The sequence below is a fragment of the Mytilinidion resinicola genome, assembly GCF_010093595.1.
Source record: "Mytilinidion resinicola strain CBS 304.34 unplaced genomic scaffold BDZ99scaffold_11, whole genome shotgun sequence".
In the NCBI taxonomy this organism is placed as follows: domain Eukaryota; kingdom Fungi; phylum Ascomycota; class Dothideomycetes; order Mytilinidiales; family Mytilinidiaceae; genus Mytilinidion; species Mytilinidion resinicola.
Genome location: NW_022985447.1, coordinates 755,278 through 781,429, shown reverse-complemented (window position 1 = coordinate 781,429; position 26,152 = coordinate 755,278). Strand labels below are relative to the sequence as shown.

The following is a 26,152-nucleotide window of genomic DNA, read 5'->3' as shown; positions in this document are numbered from 1 at the left end:
GAGCCCAGGGCAATACTCCCCACCACTGGGATGACCACTGAGACGGCAACCCAGACGAAGACGCCCCGGCATGGCGGTTGTGCTGTACGCCGCTAGATCCGGAACGTAGGATGCACGATGGTTTCAGCGCCCCGGCACCTGGACACCAGGATGAGAGCCGCTGCAGGTGCTAGCTGGATGGGCTTTGTCGACCAGTGCTTGTTGCGGTGGCGTACTCTTGCGTGGAGCCGCAATTAGTAGTCTGTACGTCGGGTGCGGACACACCACTCCTTGTGGCTAGACGTGCAAGAAGGCCCTTCTTTTTGTGCACCATGGAAGAACTAAGAAGCAAAGCGGCGGAGAACCATGCAGTTGGTTACTGTGATACGAAGGAGGCGGGAAGAGGTCGTGCGAAGGAACATGGCGATTAGCGAGCTTGCGTAGTCGGCAAGTGCCAACCCGTGGCAGTTGGAAGCGTGCCTGCGAGTAAGTATGCTCAAGGTATGTATCTTGACGGGTGGATCAAAGAAGCGCAGAAGGTCTTATCAACCCAATGGCCTGACAATGTTGTACTGAATCCTCTCTATTTGACAAAGCCCGCCCATACCAATCGTGAAATAGCAAATCTGGACCGATTGCGCGACTCGTTTGACTTCAGTTATGGGCAAGGTATGCATTATGGTCTCAGGACGCAGCGTTCCTCATGCCGCGAGATGGCCCTGGACCTAGTATCTAGCTGCGTCTTGGCTATATGGCGGCATCGGCACCCCTTCCTCACAGAGCCGGCGCCGCGGGGATCGCGGTGCCGAGCCTCCCTTCCACCCCTCCAGCTCGATGCCAAGACGCATTTCCCGCCTCCAGCTGGAGGGCTCGAGGATTGCAGGGTCTTCCAGGGCCTCAGGCTCCGGCTGGCCCACTAGGAAGCGCCAGCGAGCCGGTACCACGCAGGCGGGTCCCGCAATCAGCCACTATGGAGCCTGGGGCAATAGTCTTGAATGCCACCTGCAGCTGCTTGGCGGTTTGGGGTCTTCAATTGCCAGAAAACGCCACCAAGACATTCGTGCTCTCACTCCAAGCCAAAACCGGCCGTAGCTTTGAGCCCCCATGTCTATGCAGCGCAGCGTCTCCCAGCATCGCACAACTCACTAAGCTCACGTGACCTTAAGAAATTAAAGACCCTAAAAATACACATACAAGACTTGAAAGTTGGGGAATACACCAAAGATAGGATGAAATTCCCTATTTTGTATCTTCTACGTGTGCCTGCGAGGTGTGTGGTGTGCAAGAGGAAGGAAGAGGGAGTAGTGATGGGAGAAGATAAGGGGCCTCACAGGCACACACAGAGGACACGCGACTAGGGAAACCAGCTGCTGCAAGGTGGAATTCCCAGTGCGTGTGTCGCCAACGTGTGCTTTTAACATTCATGGCAGATTCCTGTAGTCACGTGACTGTCAACCAGCTCTGCGCATGGCTGGAGTGAGTTGTGCAATGCTGGGAGACGCTGCGCTGCATAGACATGGGGGCTCAAAGCTACGGCCGGTTTTGGCTTGGAGTGAGAGCACGAATGTCTTGGTGGCGTTTTCTGGCAATTGAAGACCCCAAACCGCCAAGCAGCTGCAGGTGGCATTCAAGACTATTGCCCTGGAGCTTGTCTCCAGTCGGTTCGCAGGTGGGTCTCGACGAAAGAAGGCAAGAAGACCGTAGAAAAGCAAAGATAAGGCTCACAGAATACGACCTTCCCGATAGATAGCTGCGGATAGTTAGCGGAAAGGCCGCGGGATAGCGTGTGCGCAATCATATTTGTGTCTAGGCGGTATTACGGAGCCAAAGTGGAGCCCTGCGGACAGGCAATCTTCAACAACCATTGTCCTATCTTGATGCCACCTTCGGATCCTCGACGCGTCCGGATCCTCACTACGGAGCCTGGTCGCATTGCTCATCCCCCAACCCCTCGATCTTCCAAGATCATAGCCGAGCCCTTTTCCCCAATCGCGTAAATAGTCGCTTGGATGTGCGCGCAGATCTGCAGGGGCATTATGCTTGCGTCGACAACTCTCAGGCCACGAACTCCATACACTCGCAACCTGTCGTCAACTACTCCGGCTGTGATGCCAGCCAAGCCGCCCATCCCACACGAGCCAACAGGGTGCCAGTCAGAAGCGGTGTAGTTTCTCACAAAGTCAGTGAAGTCCTCATCATCTGCTGCAGGGCCCTGCTGAGGTGGAAACACGCGAGACCTTATGACGTTGGAGAGCGGCGCAGTGGAGCAGATCTTGGCGGCGAACTTTTGCGCTGTCGTCATGACTTCAAAGTCGACCCTGCCGCCATCTCCTCCATAATACTGAGGGTCAATGACCGGCTTTGTTTGCATCGTGGGCGGTCCTGCAGCAGACCTTGGCGGAATATGGACCGAGCCCTGGCTGAAGGGAAGTTGGAGCATCATTAACATCGTGCCGTAGACCTTCCCAGGCTCTGACTTGAAATATGAGCTCCAGTTTCCGACATCGAACAGATATTCTACCTGGCCGCGAACCACGCCTGGAGCGAACTGCTTGGCTAGGACTCGATCTCGCAGGCTGCTCCTCGGCGTTGATACCCTTCGCGCTAGTTCCGCGATCGATGCGGAAGATAGGACCTGTGAGACTGGAATGTAGCTGAGTGCACATGGCAGCATTGCACGAACGCCAGACTGCGAAGTTTCATAAGTAAGATCAGCAGCCGCAGCCAGCGTCGGATCGGCTCGTAACTCATCGGGACCGATGATGCTACGGTCAATCTCGAAGACCATCGCAGTCACTAGAGAGACTGTTAGGTGGCTTGCAAGTGCTAGGATAACGCGATTACCGTCGTCTGTGCGTGCTTTCTTTGTGACTGCTCGGGGTGGTTGACTTCATTTTTTCAGACGAGAAACGCTCAGGCTGACCCTCTTACACGGTTTGTTACGTACCCATTATCCATAAGCAGGAGTATTGTAAATATCGACAGGATTTGAGAACGCATTCAAGCGCCCCAAGCAGCCGCGAGGAAAACACACATAGACTATGGTATTGGCGCTGTGAACGGAGTGGAGGATCTTACTCATGTGGTCCTGGAGGTTCTCCCCCACGTTCGGATTGCAGACTTTTAGGGGAATACCAGCCGCCGCGAGGACGGAAGGGTTGCCCACGCCTGACACCTCTAGCAACTGTGGTGACTGCACGCTGCCTGCACAGAGTATCACTTCGCAGCCTGCATTTGCGGCATACACCTCGCCGGCGTGCGTGAATTTGACGCCTTTGGCAACCCATTCGTCTCGGCCGTCTTTTTCGATGTTTATTTCTTGGACAGTGGCCTCGGTAAGCAAAACAAGGTTTTTCCTTGCTGAGTTGGGTAGGTAGTATGCAGTCGCCGAAGAGCACCTTGTTCTTGTGTTTGGGTCTACGGAGGTTAGGGTGGTGAAGGCCCCGAGGTTAGATCCCGAGAAATGGCTCGTGTTGGTTTTAGTGCTGAGACGTTCCAAAGTTTCGTGCCAGTATTGATGAGGCACGGAGTACTCCTTGGAGTGGACAGTCCGGATGGGGCCATTGCTGCCATGGTACTCGCTCTCGAACTGGGTATGGTGAAGAGATTGATGCTCTGCAGACGGCTCGTCGAAGGTCTCCGTTTTCTTGAAGAACGGGCTGGCTGAGCATGAGCACGCCTGAGCGCACGGCAACGCGGGGCGAATGGACTCACAGAAGGCTGTCCCAGCCCCAGCCCTTGTTCCCCAGCTCTTCCCATGCATCAAAGTCCTGCCGGTTGCCTCTGTTCCAGGTCATGAAGTTCAGTGCGCTCGTTCCGCCGAGGACCCGACCTCGGTTCCAGGGAATGCGCCGACCATTCAGGCCTGGCTGTGGCGTTGTCTCAAATTGCCAGTCGTATCCTGTGCCCAGGCTTTCTCCGAAACGGCCGGGGACGTTGATGATAGGATCATCGAAGACTGCAGGTCCCGCTTCCAAGACACCAACCGTGATGTCGGGATGCTCGGTCAGGCGTGCGGCAACAACGAGACCAGCCGTGCCGCCGCCGACGATCAGGTAGTCGAACTTGCGCTGGCAGAATCCCAGGGCAGAGATGGAGGGGTTGGCCATGGCGATTGCGGGAATCTGAGGCTTGCAGCATGAAAATTCGGAAAAAGACGCTGGCTATTAAAGACAAAGAAGATGAAATGCCTTCTCGACAGTCTCGGACGGCTGGGAAGCACCAGCCGTGATTCAAGTCACCTTTTAATGGTCCGACGAGGTACCCGAAAACCTAATGCTCCTGCACAGCAGCCCTGATGCGGAGTAGTTGTCGAGCGGGCGCAGACGGATCTCTCATTCGATCTAGCTCTTGCAGCTGGCTGTGACTTTGTTGTTTGCCGGGAACGAGGCGGCGCAGTTGTCTCAGCGCCAGCAACGCATTGTCGACGACAAATGACGCGTGGGCCTACTCTTCCTCGCTGCGCCGATTGCACCCCCACCGCGCCTCGTATGGAAGAGGCTCCCGCCACGCTGGTGTCGCTGCTACTGTGCCGCTCCTGCGTGGTTGGACGCTGGCTAAGGGGTGAGTTGGAAGAAGCATGCCGCGTTGGTAGGGGCTACGGGTACATTGGCTCCCTTGAACACAAGTGGCAGTGTATTGCGAGGTGGCCCGGAGAGCTCTCAGGCTTGTCAGAACTCAGAGCTGCCGTCCTCCAATTCTTCCTAATGTACTAGAGGAACTCGGACGGTACTAGGTGAGGACTCACAGGCCGAGAAGGGATGAGTTTCTTTGGCGGAGGCAGTGTTAGGATCACATATTCGTGAAGTGACACTTTTCGTGCAAGGGTGCTCGACAGGGTCCACGCCAGGCACGGAAGCCTCAACACCATCGCGCCTCGTCCTTTGGCGGGAAGTGGAGCGTGCTGTCCGGCCCGAATAAAGTTGCAGGCTCTTCAGTCCAAACACTAGAGCGCTGCCGTGCCGTGGAGCCCACGCCCCTGCATCGTACCATCGCAGTACCATGCTGATGTCTCCGTCTGGAGTCACACCTAGTGCACAGCTGCCGTCGACTCGAGCACCCGGCGCCCCCGTAGCCTTGACGCCAGACTGACAAGTCAATAAATAGCCCGCCCCGCCGCGAGATGCGGTTAGTCGATCCGCAGAATAAGCATAGTCCTGCTTGCTGCATTCGTTCGCGAACGCCAACTTTTAAAAAAGCGTAAAATAGTTGACTCCCAAAGGGATGTTTTTTCCCCCGCGTCTACTTACTAACGCTGCGTATTTGATCCACAAATCCCGCCAGTGCTGTAGTGCATGTGCCAAATACCGTCTTTGTGCACGTTGGCCACTCATACATTGCGTACCCCTGATGAATGCTTTTCTTATCTTGCTATGTACTGATCTCCCAGATCGCTGATATTAAGCTGGGGCCCTGAGCGAGTTTTCGCCCACTCTTTGAACCGTCTCGCATTTATTCCATACCATAGTGTATGCTGTGCTCACGTACACCCCTTGAAAATGACTGATCCGATCAAGGTTCTGGCTATTGAATCATGGACGCTGTACGCGGTGGGTATCGTACTGATCGCCCTGCGAATGTTCGCTATCCCGGAACTCTAATTATTGCGTCAAGCCTCACTGACACTGCATAGGGCTTCTCGTCGGATGGCGCTTGGCGCCTTTTCCAAATTTCAAGCCGATGATTGGATCATGGCTTTCATTGTTGTACGTCGATTTCACTGGGTCGACCTGCATATTCGCTGAATGCTAACCCCTCATACCAGATCACATACACTGGCGATGTCATATCCGTGAACCAAGTGATGGAGAATGGAAGCAACTACCTACCTCCTGGAGTGGCCGAGACGTTATCTCCACAAGGCGTCAAAAACGCCATATGGGGTAGCAAGATGACTCTCGCGCTGGAGGAGTTCCAATTGTCGACGACATGGCTGGTCAAAGCATGCTTGTTGTTGATGTACAGTCGGTTAACGTGAGTGATCGTAGGCTCGATCTACGTACTGCGAAGGCCATGCTAAAGTAGTCTTCAGAAACGGTCTTCCCAGAGAACACCTCATCGTGAAGTGGGTTGCCGCCTACTGCGTCTTCGGGTTCGTTCTCGTAGAGATATTGTACCTTGGGGTCTGGTGCCATCCTATCAAGGAGTACTGGAGAGTTCCTGTCAAGTACCGTGAGTCATTCTCCATGAAGGTCACCTGTACCATTGGCTACGACTAACCCTTATCCAAGCACAATGTGCCACTTACTATAACCACCTGATAACTTCCACCGTATTCAACGTCTCCTCGGACCTGATTATGCTCTGTATCCCTATTCCTCTGATCGCAAAGACACAATTGCCACTAAAACGGAAGATCATTCTTTACAGCGTCTTCAGCCTCGGGCTCTTTGTTGTAAGTATAACTCCTTCACAGTCGCTCTTTTACAGCCATCTCTCTAACCCCCTTGATCCATAGGTCCTAACCGCAATCCTCAACCGCTACTACAACTTCACCCAGCCATACTCGCCCATTTTCCTGAACTGGTACATTGGCGAAGCTTCCACAGCCGTCTACGTGGCCAACGTTCCGCTCCTTTGGCCCCTCCTCAAATCTCTCTTCCGCCTCGACACCTGGTCCGGTTCACGCGGCTCTCGCCGTACCCCTGGCGGCATCTCTGGATCGAATACCGGAAATGGCACCAAGTTGTCCCAGTATCGGATGTACAAAGGTAGCAAGCCGCAAGGAAGCTATCCGCTTGGCAGCCGCGGAGGCAGTATCAGTGAGAGAGATAGCGACATGGGAATCGAGAGAAGAGACGGGAGCCAAGAGGCAATTGTGCCAGATGGCAAGTCGACCACGTTGGAGCTACGTGATGGGCCACTAGAGCTGGCACCATACGGGTACCGAACCCGGGTTGGGCAGGGACGGGAGCAAAATGACGTGGAAAAAGGCGATATCGTTCGAACAGTTGAGATCGATGTGACGAGTACAAGGTCATAAAAGTCTACGAAATTGGCGTCTGCTGGAAAGCGAACCCCGGAGATTTTGATTGAATTACCGGGCACATGTTGTCAGGTTTTCATGTGTGGGAGTCTGCGATTGGATATAGACGTCACGGCCATTAACCGCTTGGTTCAGAAACGCCGCGCCTTCGTTTAGTGTACGATTTTCTTACTGTTCCGATACCACGATTTAGAAGCCAAATGACCCGGTTGTATGTTTAGAGAATTCAAAGAATAACTCAAAGACCGCATGCATGCGACTAGACGCCAAAAGTGCAATCACGATGAGCTATAACATTTCTTTTTTTCCGCCCGCCAAAACGCTTGACAGGTAAAATCACCGAAAGCGTATGTAGGCTCTCACGACAATGCAAAGGCTTTAGGAACATCTGAGAGTGATCTTTTTAGGTTCATTTAGGAATCCAACACCAGTGCCTATACATAAGCACTCCAACCTACAAAACGTGCGTTAGCGAAAAGCGCAGAACTCTTTTGTCTTGGAGGAGTCAACTTACCACAGAAAAGAACAGCCAGGTTCCGCTCATCGGTCGCCTGCTGGATGAGCTCATTGACTGTTGCGGCCGTGCTCAACGTCTTCGAAAGCTTCTTCTCCACGACAGATAGCGCACGACCCGCTTCGCCTGTATCGTCTTCCTTCTTGCTGCTTTGGTCTACTACAAGCTCATCTCCACCGGGAGCTAGCGTTGATGCTCGGGACTCTCTCATGGCATCTCTGCCCTCACCCTGTTCGTCTTGCAAACGTTTCGCTTTGGAGACCGACAAGGACCAGTTAACAAGTGGGTCATAGCGGAGAACGTTGAGCAGCGTCATGATACCCTCGCGTTCTTCACGCAACGCATCTAGCGTAAACTCACAGCACCGCCGGAAAACACCTTCGGTCTTGGTGTAGCCCATGCCATCTATCAGGTCTCTTGTAAGGCGAAACGGCACGACCTCTGGTACTGGCAAGACACGGCCTGCCTCGAACGCGATACCAAGATCAATGTGCACGACTTCTCCACTCTGCTCGTCAAGGAGAATGTTGTGGCAATGCCGGTCTCCGAGCCCAAGAACGTGGCCAAGTATGGAGATAGCGGCTGTGGATCGGGTATAAGCAAGTCGTTTCTCGAACCATTCATCCGGGTCCTCGAAGCGTTCTAGGAAGAAATAACGCATCACCGGGTTGAAGCGTTGCGTTACTTCCCTGTACTTCTTCACTCTGACTGCATTTGACTCGGTGCTGACGTCAGCAATTGCTCTTCGACACTGGTCGTTTTTCAGGTCTTTGGGATAGTATTTTTCGTGTGCAGGTATTAGATAGGTATGCAAAGCCATAGTATTCGGTACAAACTCCATAAGTCCCGATTGGGAAGAAAGTGGCACAACTTTGTAAGTGCGGATATGCAAGTTACGAGTACGAGTCGCCGGGTGATTTTTGAGAGCTCCCGAAGTCTGCTCGAAAACCTGCTCCATAATTGCGTCCTGTCGCAGATCATCGTTGCCGGATTTGAACTGTCACTTGTTAATACCAGTGGTTACGGAGTCTGAGAAACCACTTACCAGTTGCTTGTAGGGTTTCCCATCAGACGCAAACGCTGTGACAATCTTCGGAGCGCTCAACCCATTTGCTATTGATATTTGGTTTCTGAATTTGACAATTTTTGGCACATCGCTATAGTCGCAATTGGGCCGAATATCCAATGATATCGTTGCAGGTGGCACTTTGAGTCCGGGAATCCTTTGCATGAGCTTTTTTCCCTGTGGATGCTTTTCTAGGTATTGCTCCCCCCCAACCCTTTTATCCGCCTCTGCCTTGGCCATGGCGAGTTCGTGATATAAGTTGTTGGATTCCTCGAGGGGTGACCAGTGTACGCTTGCCTTCGAGTCCTTCTTAAGCATAACAGAAATACTCTTTGCGGCTGCTACTCTCGACTTCGTCGCGTCATCCTTGTTTGGAGATGGCATCGCACCTGCATATATTTGATGCATTCCGTGGTAAGGGTGGTCGGTGCACAATCGAAACACGAGCCCTGCTAGGAGGGCCTGAAACTCGGTGTTTTCGGCTTGCAATCTTGAGGAGAGCTGGTTCATCAGCACAGCAAACTTGCCGCTGGGAACGTTCGGAAGTTGACGCCCGACGGCTTCGTTGGCAAGTGGTATTTCCGCATACTCAAGCCAGAGGGAGAAGACGCGTAGTACGTCGTGGTCATAGTTATCGCACGCTTGCAATGCGAGAAGGTAGTTCTCAAGGCACTGTCGAAGGGAATCCTCCCTATTTGCGCGCAACTTCTCGTACTCAGTGCTGTCGAGTTCCTGCCATTTCTTTGACCTTGCCGCTTCTTTTCTATAACCCTCCCTGTCCTTGCTATTCCTCGACGATCTGGCTAGATTTTCGTACTCTTCGACTTCCTCGCCTTTACGTTCCATAGCTGCCTTAATGTGCGTTAGATCCTCGATTGAGTCAGGGTCATGGAGTTGTTTATCGCAAAAGGACGCAAATTCGTGAAACACCTGTCCGGGCTCAAGACCATGATGTTCACCTTTCAACTCTGCTGTGGCGCGTTTGAGGTAATTTTTGATGATGACTTCGGGCTTCTCTAATCGAGCTTCGGCCATGTGATGTCCCTAACGCAGTGAGTGAAGGAGATAGGAGGCTCAAAGTGTTGTATCACTTACCAGCTTAACCAGCAAGATCGACACCGACAGCGTATCTGACTGTGCTGACAAATCATCCCTGCTCAAAAGCTTCTGTCGAATGCGAATAGACGTTTCGGTCTCTCCTTGCTCCCAGAGTACATTGGCAACCTCGTTTTCAGCAAGAGCTTCGATATTGAGCCCAACAGACGTGCATTGGCGCACAATGGACGACAAGTAGGTAGCGCTTGCTAGAGATTCTTGCCAGGCGCCGTGTTTTCTACTTATCTCAGAGGAAGAAAGCAGTGCCGCAATCTCCCTGTGGCGGATGTCTCTTGGCGTCACACGCAGCGAGCTTTGGAGCTGGGCATTGCTACTCAGAACGCTAAATAGAGTTTCTCGACAGGACATAATCAGCCTGACATCATCAAACCTGGCACTGAATTAGCACACAAATTGTGGTATGGGAGATTGAGGTACTGACTGGCCATTCTGCATCCAACCCAGACGAGACTGCATTTGAGTCCACGCGTCTGCCAACTGATCTGGGTCTGATGCAGTGACAACATCGTCTACTTCTGTGAGAACCGCCAGTGTTCTAAGCGAAGCTTTAATGGCACTCGAAGAGTTCTCACGGCCAACAAGGTTCCCTATTGTTACTAATAACTGACCATCGATGGCTGCACGAGCACTGGCAGAGTCTGACGAATAATGGAGGCCTTGGAAAGCTTTGAAGATGGTACTGGCCTCCGAATGATTGGTCTGAGGGGCCCGTATGTCCCATTGCTCAAGCTTTCGTGCCGTATGCAGAGTGCTGTTGACCACCTCTGGACCCGTATTGTGAAATGTTTCGTTTGACAGCAAATGGTGTGTGACGCTATTCAGGTTAAGCGTGATGAACGATTTGATCATCCCGCGCGAGTCCGCCGGATCGACGGAGGTCATTTGCCGCATTTGGCTATCCATGAGGGCGCCACGAAAGAGTAGGCTCTTGATACCATTGTTTTCGTAATCCAACCTGTCCAGTATAGACGGCAGACTTGGCTCTCTTTCAACTCCGTAGAACGAATCAGGCTCGTCTAGATTCCTGTAAATTGCAAACTGGAGCTCTGTTGGTATGCTCGATTGTGGCACTGTAGACGATCGCCGAGAGCTACGCACGGGTGGAGCAGAATGGGTCTCTGCAAAAAGCAAAGCACTCTTGTACATGCCGCATGCTGTGGCGGCTTCTGCAGCCTTGAGATAGTTGATGTCGAGCCACCGATCACGATCTTCGCGGGTAACCTCATGCGGTACGGGCTGAGTGCGTAGATAGAGGATTCCTCGTATCAGAATCTTAATGTAGGGCACAGTGGCCTGACTGCGGCCCTCGAACCAAGATAAACATGCTCTCGAAATTGCGTCACGAACACTACGCTGCCCATCGAATTCCTGGTGAAGTACTAGATGAAGGATAAATGGGAAGAGCTTTTCTGGATAGCCTTCTATGCCCTGGAGAATGTCCGACAAGGAACTGAGGAGAGAATCTTGCGAGGCAATCTCACACAAGTTGACTGTGAGATCTCGAATCCACAAGGAAACTGTTTTCTCCGGCGTTGGGCGCGCCATGATTTTGACGGTTGAAAGAGGGTCATTTTGACGAATTGGATATGTGTACAACAATGGTAGGGTCAGTGCGGTGGAGATGTATTCAGACAGAGTCTGGGGAAGAATCTGGTCGAGTTCCGCCTGCTGCTCAGCTGTCTTAGCCTTGGTGAGAGTAAGTCGAATTGTTCTTTCCGCAAGGCCCATCTCCTTGCGGTCATCACTCCAGAGAAGCTCTGCAAGCGAGTGGAAGATGGCAGCTCTCGAGCTACGAAACCTATACTTCCGTAGCGTGTAAGATCCGTTGCGTTCGATACTTGCAACTCGTAAGCCCCGTTCGAGTTCTCCATGGGCGCCGAACGCACGTCCAAGCACTCTTGCGGCCCAGATAAGGTAGCCTTCGCCCACACCAGCACGCTGGCAAGATTGCCACACTTGAGGCGCAAAGCGGGCTGCTTTCTCGTCGGTGCCCATGATGTCATCTTGCATAGACTTTGGAGGTTGGAAATTTTGACACAGAAGATTGAAAGCGATTTCGCGAGATGGGGCGCTTAGAAGGGATCTCTCGCTACGTTCATCGTCCAGTAGTTCCCGCAAAAGCCTGCTCTCAGCGGTTCCGGCAATAGCATTTCCTTCAATACGCGTTTGTGAAGCGGCGCGGATGATGGACTTGAATGCCTTGAGGAGAGATTTGCTGCCTTGAGTGGATGCCGAGTATGACTCGAGATACGCAGTGAACCACGAATGGAATGACTTGGCTCTGTCCATAGTCGCTTGGTACTGGCTTTCTTGGGTTGTACTTTCCTGTGTTGAACCCAAGAAAACCCGGATCGATGTAAGAATTGAGAGCCCAATGCCGGTGATGAAGGACAATTGCGAGGACAAGAAGGGTCTCCCATGCTCGAAGAGATACTGCATGACTCCTAGGGTATCTTCAGCGCATTGGCTGTCTGTGAGGAAGGGCCGCAAGGATTGCAAAGTCATTTGCAAAGGATACCCGTCCAAAGCAATGGGGCCAGCTAAGCCGACTAATACCCGGATTTTCCGAATGATGGAACATGCGTGTAAAGAGCCCAAAGCTGGATGAATTCGATCAAGAAGCATCCTCATCACGAAGACAAATATTTCGGCGGTCCAGAAACTCACAGGATCCATACTCGTTCTACGGCACAAGCGTTCTATTTGATCGCTCAAATACTTAGCAGTAAATGATGGTGCTATGCCTTCGGGTAGATCTTGACTTGAATGACTCGTGGTCTTGATTTCTTTCAACGCATTGGAAGTATTGACATATGGGGGACGCTTTGCAAGGCGTTTTTCAAGAAGATCTTCGTTGTCCATACTGTATATGACGATTCCAAGAATGCGAGGAAAGTGCCAATGAAAGAGCTGCGAGTACTGTTCGGGCTCAAGAAGCGTCTTAAGGCGCGCATCGTTGCTTGGCGTTTTGTTTTTCCCGTTACGGCTGCAAGTATCCCACGAAATGCTGTAGGCGGCTGCTTTCGCAAAGTTCCTCTTCAACCCTTCTTGAACTGGTTGTTTCGAAAGCTTCGCTAGGTATTCCAACTCATCTTCCTTTGCGAACATCATTGCTTGGCCAAATGCTTCGTCTTCGACATCTTCAATAAGATCTAGAAGGGTGCTGTAGTCGAAAGCAAGGAAAGGTATATCCGCGAACTTCTTTCCGGTTTTCAGCCAGCTGTATATGATTTGTGGTGCAAATATCCGAAAGAGTTCTTGCGAACTTCCCAGCTTTATGGATTCCGACACATTGCTTATGCAGTGCGTTGCATGTGCCATGGCGCAATCAAAGAAGCCTGCCGTCTCGAATATGAGATAAACGCATCTACGTAGAAGCGTATGCCAACTTGAACCTAGGCGAGACAGAACCAGCAAACGAATGGCAATGTCTTCTGGACGATCTCGATTGGGTAGGCTCTCGTGAATATCGGCGAATACCGAGTCATGCGTTGCTAGGACAAAATTGTTGAACATGTCAGGTAGACATTGTGCGATATGGTATTGGACCGGAATGTCTGAGTAGGCGAGTAACGTGAAGAGACTGGTGCGTACAGATGGCAGGGAGAGGCTTTGCGCAAATTCGGGCTGTGATCTTGACAAACAGAGACACAAATTGGAAACCCCTATTTGCAGGTTAGTCGACTTTGCCCAGCCATAAGCCTCATATCCACCTAGAAACCATTCATAGAAGTCTTGTCCGGTTGCGTAGAGAACCTGTGTCTCTGGATCTTTCGACCCTCCGTCCGTCCACAAGGCTTCAGTGCCGATCAATAATTCCAAGAGCATGCCTTCGGCGACTTCTGAAGTCTGGTACTCATTTTGACGCATGACTTCGTCTCCAATGTGATCGAGCAGCGACTGACAAGTTGCTTTTTGTAGCCTTCCAGGACCCGAGATCAGCGCACTTACGAACTGTCGGCAGTGAAGGAGCTCTGCCGCAGATATGGATGTAAGATGGCTCACGAATCCGGATGGTACAATGTTGTAGGCTTCTTTATCGACTGGAGACTTGACGACGCAAGCAATTAGACTCAAGTAGGCGGAACATGATGACCGAAGAGATTCTAGGCTCGTACTAGCAGCGAGATCATACCGGGACACACGCCGGTCCCGAGGCAAAGTTTCGTCTGTCATTTGAGAATCCGGTCCATCGTCAATGTCCATAAAGTCGATGTCTTCGGTATAAAAGGATTCCATCAAAACTCTTTGGGTTTCCAAGGCCTTCGACATGTGGATAGCAAAAGCGCAGATTCCGGATTCGCGAAAATACTTGGGATCCAGAGATTTGATTTGGCTAATGTCAGGTGCGGATTGAGCAAACACGTGAAGGACTGTATCCAGCTTATATTTGTCATCCAAGCGACGAGAGAAGAGGCTACTGAAGCTGCGAAACAAGGCTTCTAGCACCGTCTCCAGCTTTTGTATTCGTCGAATCTGCGAAGGGCTTCCAGCATAACATAAAGCGGAACATACGAACCCCAGCGTGGCAACTATTCGAAGCATATTTTGGGTGATACTCTGGGGGGATTCTATTGTCCACGGTTTCCATTTTTGTTGAGTTTTTTCCAACTCTGAGACCAGGAAGTCGAACACTCTTGCTTCTGTCATCAGCAAATGATTGGTAGGTTGAGATGTGTTGACATCTGAAGTAAAAGACTCTACGTCTAAACTTGTTTGAAATGGGAGACTCTCGTCGAAAAGCAGTAGATAATTGGTGAGCTCACGACAAGACTGTGCGTGAAGCCATGCTGTACCGATGGGTTTCAAGACGGCGAATGATGACCCACTGGCTGGGAGCGAGGGTCGGTCGAGGCACGCCGCAATTAGTCGGAGAACGTCTCGAGAATTGCAATAGAGGGAATTAGGTTCAGCGTATGATCTTTCTGAAAAGAGGTCTATGCAATTGTGAGTATGAAGTAAGGTCTACGACAGAACGAGACAACATACTGGGCGTCCATTTGGAATACAACCATTGTAATATACGCTCTGACGTTTCATTAAACAGCGTCGGGTTTCCCTCCGTCCGTCCACGGAGAAGAGCGGTCCATAAAGACGAGCTAGACTCGGTGAGCAGTGATGGCCCATTGAGCTCAACAGACGACAGCACTCTTTCGACGACCTCGGAGATGGATTCATATGATACAAGCCCGAGTCTGAGGACCACGTTCATTAGATGGCACGCAGCTCGAGAAGAAGAATCGGACGTGATGGTGCGAGCAGCGGTCTGCCAAATAGATTCCCATTGAGCTGTAAACTTGGAAGACTTTGATGATGTTTGAAATGCCGTCCTGGTAACAAATTGAGTCAGCTCACATCAGCCTAATTGTAGGATAAGGAAAACTTACGCTGTGAGCCCAATCAATGCCCAGGCAGACACACCGGGCGTATCGTGAGTTATCAAAGGATTGAGTGTCTCAAGAACCTGAAGCAAATCCTCGTCGTCTAGTGGTCCTTCTTGTACCATGAAAGAAATCACCTGCAGAGCAGCGGCTCTAGTGTCCTCGGTCTTAGTAGCTGTTTGCAATCGACGATCAGATGCTTCGCGCAAGTACTCGTGAAGGCGGTGCTCAACACGAGATCTTTTTGCGACAATGTCATTGTCATGCTCACGCTTGATAGCGTTACGATTCTGTTGGGAATCGAGCATGGACGCAAAGTGGGATATGTAGAAGGCATGCATCCAAGAGGTACAGGCGTCAGACTTCAAGAACTCATGCTCGCTGTGCAGCGAGTAAGCAAGTGTACCAATTGGGAATCTTGCTCCGACAGGTCTCCCTGCATGCCGAAAACAGAGCACTTCATGCGCTAATTTGAACTTTTTGTAGTCTGCTTGCATCGTCTCTAAGAGCGATGTAAGATCAAGTTTGAATGATTCATCATCGTCCGACCGGATCATGGCTGAAATATAAGCGTCAGTGTAGATTAGCATGATCAATAGCTCCTCTCTTATTTCTTTCAGGGACCAAAAAGACTTGAGCAGTGGCATCAAACGCCGAACCGCCGACTTGGTGAACTCTCCAGAGTCTAGCGTACTTAATTTGAGGAGAGAATTGATCAGTTGGAAGCCACACTTGGTGTCTACATTTCGCGTTTCGAGACATTTGATTGCCGCAGAGAGAATATGCTCTGACCTGTCCTTGTCGAAAACGGGGGCATTTGATGCACCCACTATATGTGCCAAGGCCCATAGAAATGCGTTCGCGGATTCTTTGAAATCCAATTTCGATTCCTCGTCTAATACTTTTGGCGTAGCGACGCTCGAAGATTTGTACAAAGATTCACTAGCGGATCTTATTGATTGCCCATTGGAATGAGCACTGCCTCCAGTCTGCCTCTCTACTATGAGAGGAAGGAGATCAGTGCATAGGTCTAGTGCAGTATTTCTGTCTTGTTCCGACAGCCGTTCCACGATTGTACTGGATGCAACGAGTACCCGCAAGATCTGAGGATACTCCGGCAGCAACGGCGCAATGAAGCCCTCGCTTCCTGACCGGACCGTCTGGTCGATATGGGTTATGAGGTCGCTGACTCGGGTACCTGAAATGCGAGACAGGCTGTGGCTGACAACAAGGCGAAGCGCTTTCGAGCGCAGCCTCAATCGCGACTTCGCTGCAGTTGTGCTCGACTTGCCGCGCAGGAAGAGCGGCCGGTCGTCAACCACACGGCTCGCGATATCGTCGAGTAGGTCTCCAAATTCTTTAAGCTCCAGCGCACTCAGCTCCGACCTCAAGCGGGAGTAGTTGTCTCTCGTGAGTTTCTCGACCGCTTTATTCACGTCGACGACTGCAGTAGCAAACAGACCTGGACACGTTAGATTGAGCGGGTAATTGGCTGTCTAGAAGGCTACCTTTCGGACCTAGCGGGTGGTCGACTTCGGCCATGCTGGTTTGCATTGTGGGTGTGGTTGGAGGCGGCGGAGAAGTTCCACGCCAACGGATGAGGTTGTAGGACGGGGAGTGTCATATCGGGAGCTTCGATGCAGCGCCCTAGATATTGAGCATGGCGCGTGCTGTAGGACGTCTAGTTATGTAGCGACAGAGCTTCATTCACCGGAAGAGCTGGCGTTAACTGCGTGGGCGAGGTCGAGTTCAGACGGAAGAGAAGCTGGGCTGGGCACGCTGGGGTCCAAAAGATCGGCCGAAGTATCTCCGCGCTAGCGCGTCTTCTTGCTCCGCGTCAAACAGCGAATTCTAGAGGAAACCGAGCTGCAAACACAGCTTCCCGCTCACCTCCACGCCCACATCCCGCGTCGCCGCAGTATGCCCACACTCGTCGCGCCATTCTGCTGCTATGGGTGATTCAGACAGCCTCGAGGGCCTTCAGGGCTTGCACCAGGATCTGCTCGCCCTGGCAGAGTCTGGTGTCCTTGTCGTCGACAGACTCAAAGATCAATTGGATCGCAGGATTCATGAGTTCAAGACTCTGCTGGATAAACCGGAGAAAAATGCCGCAAGCCGCACCACCCTGACTTCTGGTACGCGCAGCTAGACTCACTAGGACTACAGCGGGCTGACCCTGTGCTCTTTAGGTAGGATTACCATCGACGACGAGGAATACGAAATCAACGAAGATTTCAAGCAACAAACCATACAGCTAGCGGACAGCTTGAACCTGGACGAGCTGAAGTCCGCGGCCCTTTTCCATACGGCGCAGCAAGGCGCGCAGGATTTCGACCGGACCCCCCTCATGACCGCAATACTCCAATTCCAGAACCGCAGACAGTTCCTGCTCGAATGCTTGCGGGTCATTATTCGTCTCTCCATACGGGAGAGCGAGGAAGCCAATGCGCAACCCAGATTGATCGACTTTGGGGACTATGTACGGGAAATCGTAGGCGCCACAGACACAAGCAACGCCAATGCACATGCGTACTGGGGGAAGTGCTTGGCGAGCTTGAACGACATGGAACTGTGGTTACAACAGCTGGCAGAACGGGAGCAGAGTGCCCAGGTCGTGGGCCAAATACCTTCTTCGGAGGCCGTGGAGACAAACGAGTTTCAACGAAAGAGCTTGATCAAGCAACACGAGTCGCTGAGCGCCATCTGCACGGACCTCATCAAACCATACGCAAACCTCGAAAATTTCCGGTCGCTGTTGCGCAAGATAAAACGTCTGGACAAGCATGACCTTGTTACCATCCATTACGTTCCGATTCTCATATGCTTCATAAACTACCTGAACCCGGACTCTGGACCTTGCACTGCCGCTGAAGCAAGGAGTCTCACTAAGGAAATTGTGAGCAAAGACGGCGATCCTTGGGGCTTGCGGAACCTGCAGGCCGCAACAATAGTATGGTGGTTAGCCGAATATAGTGGCAGATACATTGAGTCCAATGCCGATGACCCTGTGCAGCGAGCCGCTGATCCCCGAGCTGAAGCAGAAGAACGCTCAGCCCAGTTCATGGATGCCCTCAAAGATGGTGCATTCCACTTTATGCTCTCCATAAGTCAGGATATCAAGCCTAGCAAATGGTACGATCCAGCCAAAGCCGGGTTAGTTTCGCATCTGATCCACGAAACACATATCCTCCCGTCAGACACCTCGCCTCAGCCCTTGGAGTTTTTCAAGACTCTTCTTATGGAACAGATGCAGTCTTTTGTGGAAGCTTTCATCACCAATATGCCGGACACTCTACGAAAGCTAAAATCCGAGGAGGACGAACAACGAAAGCTGCTGCACTCTCGATTTCAACGCGGGCCTGCGGAGTATGAACTCCACCTGGAGCGTTTCCTAATCATTATCGGATATGCCTTTGATGGATTTCCTGAGGAAGCGGACCAGCTATTCTGGTCTGATCCCGAAGGAAATCTGTTCGGCTTTTTACAGTGGGCAGCAAAACGCCAGCCGACACCCCGTATTGCTGCGTTTTGTGAGACGCTAAAATCGCTGTCAAATGGACCTGAATGCGCCGATGCCGCTCATAAGTTTCTTCTAGATGAAGGTGGTTCGTCGTCGGGGAAGATCCGGCGGACAAGTTCTTTGAGCTATACGCACATCTTCAACGAACTTTACGAACTTGGCTTGAACATTCACGAGCCAAGGAAGACGACACAAGGCACGCTTTTTCCGACCGCTCAAAACCCGGTTGACCAGATCGTGGAACCGGAAAGTGCGATGATGCTCGAAAGCTATCTCCGTCTACTCGGTCATCTGTGTCGCGAAAGCAAGCAGACCAGAGATTGGATGATCAATCACAACAGCATCGATGTCAAGGGCCTCTACTTAAAACTGTGCGTGGACAAAGTTGAAAGTCGCCTCCGAGCTTCCGTGTTCAGTGCTCTGGCGGCGTTGCTCACCGACAAGACTCCGGCTATCGCAACAGTCATGTGGAACGACCTCGACAAATGGACAGCAAGCGGTTTTATTGTCGATGCGCGGCAAAGCACTATAGCTAACGCAACTTCGTTACAGAATCTTTGGGAAGTCCTTGCAAGTGGATATGACGAATCGTATGCCCTTGTCGAGCTCCTTCGTGCCTTGGTCCAACCCTACTCCTTCAACGAACTTCGCGACACTCTTCCGTTTCCAGAGACTCTCGGCTCTACTCATAGACCCCAGGCTGGTATTGATACGTATGTCGATTTTGTGGTTGGCCGTGTCTTTGGCGTCAAATGTGGCGAATTGCCAGACGGCCTGCAACGACAAGTCCTCAGATGGAACTGTCTAAACTTCATCATCACTTCTCTCGACTCTTTCAACGAGGATCTAGTGATTTTCGCCAACAAATCGAACATTGGCGTTGATGCAGTTATACACGCGTCGTCGCTACAGAAATATGTTGAACTCCATCCCTTCACTCGAGTGATGGACTGGCTGTTCAACGAGAAGGTGCTGAAGGAGCTTTTCTCGACTGCGATCCAGAATGAGAGTGCTGTGGATGATGCAGCTGAAGATTCCCCGCTAGTTCTGTCTTTAATGCTCAGCATCAAGACCATGGATCTTCTTCTTACTCGTCAGGCTACATATCTCGATATTGTCCGACCGCTGGTTAAACTAAGCTCATCTCAACACCGAAAATCAGTCTCCAATCCAGTCATGGCTTCTTTTGAAGATGCGGTACTTAGCTCTCTCGATATTGTGACTAAATTAGGGTTCTATTGCGGCTCCGGGCACACAGAACTCGCAATTGTCTCATTAAGACTTTTGGAGAAACTTGCTTCCTCGCGCAAGCTCGTAGTCTCTCCTACTGCAGGGTTTGGGCAGCGATCGAGTCGCAGCAAGGTCGTCGGAATCATGGAGAAGGACAACAATGCCGAACGAATCTCAAGATCACTGGTCGATGTGATGAAACGAGATGGAAGAGAATTAGAGGCACAGTCAGAGGCGCCTGGTTACGTTATCAAAAACCATATTCTCGACTTCCTCAACACTTGTCTAGTCACTGTTCCAAACCGTCCTACGATTGCGCACCTTTTACTGGGATTTTCTTGCGGCAATAACCATGTTAGCATAACGCCTGGGAGCCTCTGGGACGATCACATTTCGCTGTTCCATGCAATTCTGCGTTTGGCGGTTGAATATCCAGATAATGACGGAGACCAGTATGTCACTTGGATGTCAACTCTAAAACGCAAATGCCTGGAAGTTCTCAACAAGCTATGGAAGTCGCCTCTCACGAGTGAGCTTGTTATGGAAGAACTACGAGACTTTGATTTTGCTTTCGCAGAAGCTATATCGCTTCAGACAGTGGACGCGAACACATTGTGGGATGGAGAGACGATTGATAGCGTCGACTTCCTCCTTGCAGGCCTTGGCAGTTCCGCGGTTGCATTTCAAAATTTCCTCCGCCAGAGATCCTTGTTTTGCGAGTACACTGCTAAGGAACTCCGGTTTAACGATCGCGCTGGAATGCCTACACAAAAGGCTCGCGTTCAGTCAAGTCTTTTGGGAATAACGGTATTTCCCGGCGGAGATCAGCAGCAGAACCCTACCATCTTCGACATCTTCGACTTTATGGAGCTGGAGGTCAACGAAGCATACACCCCACCTCCGCTAGTTTTCCTGGACGGTCTCGATCTGGACGTTTGCAGAAAAGACGAAGAGGGACTAGAAATTTACGACCTTGACCATGTTGGAGAATACATTCGTCTCCGATGTAACGAGTTGATTCAGAGTGGCGTAATTGACAACACTTCCAACGACCAAACGGTGTCGCACGGCAACGAAGTGAGGCAAGGCGGCACTGTTAGCGCTTCTAACAGGAAGCAAGAACTGGACGCAGAAATAGGGGACATTCTATCATGCCTACTCAGCAATAATGAGCGCGCTAGGATCGTCCGTTTGCAAGAGGAGGCCCTCAAGGCATGGGCTCAGCTGACAACAGTAACTCTTCAGAGCTGCGATTTCGAGCCCGGCGTCCGCATAGCTTTCATCCTACAGACCTTACAAGTGATACTGCCAAAGCTCGAGAAGTCGTATGAAGATTCCTCAGACACGGCGGTGGAGTTGTCCGGTCTAGCTGGGGCTTTGATACAGAGCATTGACTTTGACTCAACTACTTTTGAGAAAACACAGACGGGAGATTTTGCGAACGACAGGTTGTCCCAACTGTTTCGAATATCACTCGTTGGAGTATTGGGCGCTGGTAGCACTGCGGAGCTTCGGCAAGCCTGTTACCACATTTCCTACCGATACCTTCGAGGAGCATCTAAAAAGTCAACAAAAGGATCTCCGCTAGGACGGCATACTCTTTCTATTGTCAAGAATTCCGGCGATCGTCTGATCGAAATCCTTTGCGATGACGCCTACGCAGGCACAGGGACCTGCAAGGTTTCCGCGCTCTTGTTCCTTGATGCCCTTGTTGCGATGTGCATTCGGGAAGGGTCCAAGTACATGACGGAAGCTTTCGTACGGTTGAACTTTGTCAGTGTGCTGGTCGACCACATCAAGCACATTCCAGCGGAATTGAAGGCCGCCAATGTACAAGGTGCGTATTGCATCAATTCTTGTAACGCGATAGCTAACCGTCTCGTAGAAGTACCTGTTTTCCTGTCTTATTATGACGCCAGCCTTGCACTCCTAGCCAGGATAAGCCAAACGAAACTAGGTGCAGCGCAAGTCCTCAACGCAGGTCTCTTTCAGTCTGTTCAGGAGTCCCAGATATTCTCCGCGGATCCAGATATCGGTCTTGGTAAGCACCACTGAATGAATTTATATACCTCCTCGCTAACTTTTCCCATAGAGTTCGAAAACCCGAATGCCCTCAAGAAATACTTCGATCTGATGCTGTCGGTTCTCCGGATTATCAACGCGGCGGTCCTTTCGCGAGGTCCTCAGAACGACCAGACGCTCTTCCAGGCGCGAGAGTTCCTCCGGGAAAATAGAAATAGCATGGTAGCGGTGTTCAAGCGGAACGTAAAGGTGGGAGGCCTACAAGACGTGGATACTGACTTGAGCGACCTCGTCGATTGCTTCACGGTCCTTGTTAGTGCAACGAGGTTCCTAGAGGTAAGACATCACGACCTTTTAATTTGACTGAGTGCTAACCTGATGCTTTTCAAGTATGAAAATAAGACGACGTCGCAGCGAGCGACGCGAAACTTGTTTTCCTAGCTGCATTTTGGGTTTCAGAAATCTACGAGCGAAAAGTCTTGGTTTTCAAAATCTTGGGCTAGATCCAAGGGGCTATGTGTACCCTTCGGCGGCATTGCTATTCACTCCGCGGAAATGGATCGGAGCGTTGCCAAGCGTTGAGGAGGCGTCGGGACTCAATACGAAGAATCGCTGATTTTATTCGTCTTGGCGTACACCTGACAGCTGCACCTGGGCGTGCATGTTACTGCTGATTGACTGACTCCATCCACCTACAGCCCGTTGTACTCACAGTCTTTGTTCAGTCTCCGCCTTCTCCACGGAAACTGACTTCAGCCATGATTTTCAATTGTCTAGGCATTGCATTTCTCATTCTCAGTCAGCACATCAAGCATTGAAATATACCTTTATAGCGTACTGCCTGTGCAGGTTCGTCATCTCCGGCTTCATCGCTGTCGAACATGCAGCGATTCGACTCGTCCGCCCTTGAAGCGTCCGCGAGCACGCCTGTGACCTTGGTTGTGCAGTACGTGACGTGTCAGAGCACGCCTTAGTCTTGTCGTATATAAACTTCTCTCGACTTCTCTTATCCTCCAAATCCCATCGACCATCAAGTCTTACCGGTCTTCATATCCCACCCTTTAACTGTTGAACTTCAAAATCCAAACATTACCCGTCGTCCCAAAATGTCTTCTTCACCCGTCCCCAAAACCCAACCCACCATCCTTTTCAACACCACCTCCTCCACCCTCTCCCTCGGCCCCGCCTTCCCAGTCCCCATCTCACCACCAACTGAGCACCTCATTCGCGTTCACGCCACGGCCATCACCAACGGCGAACTCACTTGGGGCCTCTTTGTGGACTGGCCCTTCCTTCACGTCCCCACCTTCGACGTCGCCGGCACCACTCTCACGCCTGTTGAAGGATCACCTTTCAAAGTCGGCGACGAGATCTACGGCCGCGTGACAGCTGCCCGCGAGGGCTGTGCTCGGGAGTACGCCACGATTACTCCTTCCGAAGCGGCGCTGAGACCGCAGGATCTAAGCGATGTCGACGCAGCAACAGTGCCGATGAGCGCTGAGACGGCGTGGCAGGCGCTGTTCGAGCACGGGGAGCTAGCGGCACCGCAAGCTGATGGGAGCAAGGTCGCGGCGAACGCTGGGAAGAGAGTGCTGATCCTGGCAGCGAGCGGGGGAGTCGGGCTCTGGGCTGTGCATTTCGCGCGGCTAGCGGGTGCTCATGTTGTCGGGACGTGTAGTGAGAAGAACGCGGAGTTTGTGCTCGGGCTGGGTGCGGATGAGGTGGTTGATTATACGAAGACGAGTTTAGAGGCGTGGGCTAGGGCTAAGGAGGGAAGGAAGTTCGATGTTGTTTTCGACTGTGCGGGAAGCAGGTCGATGGAGGATGCGTGGACGGTGGTGAGGGAAGGGGCGCGGTTTGTGAGTATTGTACCGGGGTATAAGGAGCCAGATGGTGGACCGCCGAGGGGAGTGAAGGGGCTATTTTTCGTTATGGAGTCGAGGGGAGCGGAGTTGGCTGTTATTTCGGGGCTTTGGGAGAGAGGACTGTGCAAAACGGTGGTGGATAGTGTGTGGAGGTTGGAGGAGTATGAGAAGGCGTTTGCGAAGACGGCGTCTGGTCATGCGAGGGGAAAAGTGGTGATAAGAATTGGCACATGAGGGATGTTGGAAAAGTATTAGTCTAATCGCGTCTAGTTTACCTCTTCTAATGCAGTATGAATCTAAACGTAGCAGACGTGGTCTCGAAAAGTTGGGATATTTTAAATGAAAAGCTTCCGTCTCATTTAGACTTTTGAGATTACCATGGGGCAACTCAAGTAGCAGGAAGGAAAATAACATACACATAAGGACCAGAAGAGATAAAAGAATCAGCGGCGTAGTTTCGACGAGTTGGTTCGTATTCGCTAGCTTGCACATCACTCCTGCGCGGTCGCAATAGGCTAAAAAATGGCCAGAAAGTATTTTCCGTATGCGGAAACGCTATAGCTTGCATTTTAGAGTAGATGCGCCCGTGGTTTAGTGCGAAATTGATCAGTGGTAGATGCGCAAGACTCCTGATAGTCTGCATACCATTTCACATCATGATAATGATGGAAGCAAATAGTGCGGCAATAGAGAAGCCATCAAACTCCATAGACATGTCGTCGATGCTCATGCACCATGCCAGGAGGACGATCAGCGGCAATACCATGAGAGAAGTCTGCATGCACCTCTCCAGCGTAAGAGCTGTGCTGATATCCATCTTGTCGCGGACTGCCATCTTAACAAATGAAGGATCGTTACTCAGAATCGGGAGGATGACTAGGCCGACGAAATTATACGATAGTCCAGCGTGTTATAGGAGCCCTTACAGGCTATCGGTGGCAAATTGGGTATTGAACGCAATGAGAACAACACAGGCGACCAAAGTAACAATTCCGCCGGCGAGACTCAGACTGAAATACACAGCGTCGTCGTTATCATCTAGGCTTGAATCAAAGAGTTGGTCTTTGTTAACAGAACCACCGACCGCGGCGGCAGTTCCGGCACCGATCTGAGCAATTCCTTTCTGCGCGGCGCCTCTGTCAATAGTTCCAAGTGGTTTCTTCGCTTTCGAAATTGGTCTCGACGGCTCATTGAACATCGATCGGTTAGTCTTGAGCTGAAAAATGAGCCATAAAGCGTAAGATATCAAGATCACTACGCAAGTTCCACGGGACTGAGCTTGGGTTTCAGCTGGGCTTATCTTAGTCATGAGATGCGAGGCAGTCGGGACTAGGATACTCAAGACCGCAAGCAGGAGGAGAATGCTGATTGTTTGAGCTGCAAGGGGGTTCAAGTACTGTTCAAGGCAGCCGATTCCGCTTAACGAGAACCCCAATCCTGTCATCAAAAGCAGGTTCGATAGAACACTGCCTAACAGTGAAGTCTGGAGGATTATGATTTGCCGGCTCTTGAGCAAGAAAACTAAAATTATCAGCTGGACTGTGTTGTTGTGAAAATATCAGTCTATGTTCCTAATGTCGGAAGTAGCGAAGGTCAAACCTGAAGGTCATGCTTAGCAGTCCTCCGAATGTGTCCCCAAGTCGAAGGACGAGCTCGTCTATGGCAAAAGAAAGCATGGCCCCAGAGGGACTTATGGCAATGAAGTTGATAGCAAAAGTAGTCGGCGAGCTGGTATTGAGTTATTTCACAATAATCCGGCTGGGACGAATGCTAGTAGTACGTTGATCCAAGCTCCGAAAACGACAGCTCGAACTTGAGCCATGATGGGTATCTTTCTAGTCAGACCTTGATACTGTGTGAAGTTTGGGATTCGTCTCTTCAGATAGAACCACTCTGCGGCTAGCCGTATATCAGATTCATCATGGAGTTATTTCGATGCTTGGTCTTCTCGACTGAATATATTCTGGAAAGAGACTCTTGGATGGTGCCTAGGTGTCACGGAGACATCCTTCCCTCCATGTGTTTGTTCCATGGCCCTTTTATTGTCCACTACCGAATTTTGTTTCGCCTGGGAAGCACTAGGAGGAACTTGGAGGAGCTGCGAAGCAGGAATGGATATATCCGGCATGGTGTTGGCTCGGCAAACAGTACCCAGTGCACTCTCTAGACGAGGGTCTTGCCAAGGGATTATTGCGCATCGCTACCATGTGGGCCAGAACAGGCAACCTTGCAGGGTTCTCGAAAAAGGAATTTTGAGTGTTAGACTACATCGTAGGCACCTAGGTTAAATTCGCGGTAGTAGATTTAATAATGAAAGTAGTTGAAATCCCGAACAGTCGAAGAGCTGAATTTCATTGATTTCTAGGTAGTTCATGATTGGACGCAAACATTTGGATATCCTCATGGACCGGCAGCAATGCTGAGTTTTCGCAAATGGATAGAAGGCTGAGAGGTGCATTATGCAGTGATTTAAA

General features: G+C 51.2%; 6 protein-coding genes across 6 annotated transcripts; 3 read left to right on the top strand and 3 right to left on the bottom strand.

The window, feature by feature from the left end:
• Positions 1-1,701: 1,701 nt before the first annotated feature.
• On the bottom strand, positions 1,702-4,183 carry BDZ99DRAFT_463817 (putative choline dehydrogenase). Its single transcript, XM_033720156.1, has 3 exons — positions 3,694-4,183; positions 3,058-3,638; positions 1,702-2,775 (listed from the first exon to the last, which is right to left on the bottom strand). The coding sequence occupies exons 1-3, from the start codon at positions 4,086-4,088 to the stop codon at positions 1,916-1,918; spliced, it is 1,836 nt and encodes a 611-aa protein (XP_033575928.1). The 5' UTR covers positions 4,089-4,183; the 3' UTR covers positions 1,702-1,915.
• A 1,211-nt stretch (positions 4,184-5,394) lies between these two features.
• On the top strand, positions 5,395-7,213 carry BDZ99DRAFT_463815 (uncharacterized protein). Its single transcript, XM_033720155.1, has 6 exons — positions 5,395-5,557; positions 5,612-5,684; positions 5,744-5,952; positions 6,011-6,150; positions 6,210-6,373; positions 6,437-7,213. The coding sequence occupies exons 1-6, from the start codon at positions 5,478-5,480 to the stop codon at positions 6,959-6,961; spliced, it is 1,191 nt and encodes a 396-aa protein (XP_033575927.1). The 5' UTR covers positions 5,395-5,477; the 3' UTR covers positions 6,962-7,213.
• A 185-nt stretch (positions 7,214-7,398) lies between these two features.
• BDZ99DRAFT_533218 (uncharacterized protein) lies at positions 7,399-16,777 on the bottom strand (the record flags this gene model as incomplete). The annotated part of the gene is made up of 8 exons (XM_033726502.1): positions 16,550-16,777; positions 15,048-16,503; positions 14,650-14,990; positions 10,082-14,597; positions 9,640-10,030; positions 8,524-9,588; positions 7,479-8,475; positions 7,399-7,418 (listed from the first exon to the last, which is right to left on the bottom strand). Exons 1-8 carry the CDS (start codon positions 16,593-16,595, stop codon positions 7,399-7,401), a joined length of 8,832 nt encoding a protein of 2,943 aa, XP_033575926.1. The 5' UTR covers positions 16,596-16,777.
• Positions 16,778-16,912: 135 nt separating this feature from the next.
• Positions 16,913-22,587, top strand: BDZ99DRAFT_533212 (uncharacterized protein). Its single transcript, XM_033726501.1, has 5 exons — positions 16,913-17,176; positions 17,231-21,628; positions 21,677-21,832; positions 21,884-22,149; positions 22,204-22,587. Exons 1-5 carry the CDS (start codon positions 16,993-16,995, stop codon positions 22,252-22,254), a joined length of 5,055 nt encoding a protein of 1,684 aa, XP_033575925.1. The 5' UTR covers positions 16,913-16,992; the 3' UTR covers positions 22,255-22,587.
• A 276-nt stretch (positions 22,588-22,863) lies between these two features.
• On the top strand, positions 22,864-23,963 carry BDZ99DRAFT_463813 (NAD(P)-binding protein). The gene has a single exon (XM_033720154.1). The coding sequence runs from the start codon at positions 22,920-22,922 to the stop codon at positions 23,910-23,912; it is 993 nt and encodes a 330-aa protein (XP_033575924.1). The 5' UTR covers positions 22,864-22,919; the 3' UTR covers positions 23,913-23,963.
• Positions 23,964-24,027: 64 nt separating this feature from the next.
• Positions 24,028-25,500, bottom strand: BDZ99DRAFT_509377 (uncharacterized protein; the record flags this gene model as incomplete). The annotated part of the gene is made up of 4 exons (XM_033724401.1): positions 24,028-24,535; positions 24,605-25,183; positions 25,278-25,367; positions 25,427-25,500. The coding sequence occupies 4 exons, from the start codon at positions 25,498-25,500 to the stop codon at positions 24,328-24,330; spliced, it is 951 nt and encodes a 316-aa protein (XP_033575923.1). The 3' UTR covers positions 24,028-24,327.
• Between the last annotated feature and the right edge of the window lie 652 nt (positions 25,501-26,152).

What these genes read in the sequence shown, in the direction of transcription:
- BDZ99DRAFT_463815 (XM_033720155.1), top strand. Translation starts at nt 5,478, where the DNA reads ATGACTGATCCGATCAAGGTTCTGGCTATTGAATCATGGACGCTGTAC. An exon ending in GTACTGATCGCCCTGCGAAT is followed by an intron (nt 5,558 to 5,611) that starts GTTCGCTATCCC and finishes GACACTGCATAG; the next exon opens with GGCTTCTCGTCGGATGGCGC. An exon ending in TTGATGTACAGTCGGTTAAC is followed by an intron (nt 5,953 to 6,010) that starts GTGAGTGATCGT and finishes AGTAGTCTTCAG; the next exon opens with AAACGGTCTTCCCAGAGAAC.
- BDZ99DRAFT_463813 (XM_033720154.1), top strand. Translation starts at nt 22,920, where the DNA reads ATGTCTTCTTCACCCGTCCCCAAAACCCAACCCACCATCCTTTTCAAC.
- BDZ99DRAFT_463817 (XM_033720156.1), bottom strand. Translation starts at nt 4,088, where the DNA reads ATGGCCAACCCCTCCATCTCTGCCCTGGGATTCTGCCAGCGCAAGTTC. An exon ending in TGGGGCTGGGACAGCCTTCT is followed by an intron (nt 3,639 to 3,693) that starts GTGAGTCCATTC and finishes ATGCTCAGCCAG; the next exon opens with CCCGTTCTTCAAGAAAACGG. An exon ending in GAACCTCCAGGACCACATGA is followed by an intron (nt 2,776 to 3,057) that starts GTAAGATCCTCC and finishes CAGTCTCTCTAG; the next exon opens with TGACTGCGATGGTCTTCGAG.
- BDZ99DRAFT_533212 (XM_033726501.1), top strand. Translation starts at nt 16,993, where the DNA reads ATGGGTGATTCAGACAGCCTCGAGGGCCTTCAGGGCTTGCACCAGGAT. An exon ending in CCGCACCACCCTGACTTCTG is followed by an intron (nt 17,177 to 17,230) that starts GTACGCGCAGCT and finishes TGTGCTCTTTAG; the next exon opens with GTAGGATTACCATCGACGAC. An exon ending in GTGCAACGAGGTTCCTAGAG is followed by an intron (nt 22,150 to 22,203) that starts GTAAGACATCAC and finishes ATGCTTTTCAAG; the next exon opens with TATGAAAATAAGACGACGTC.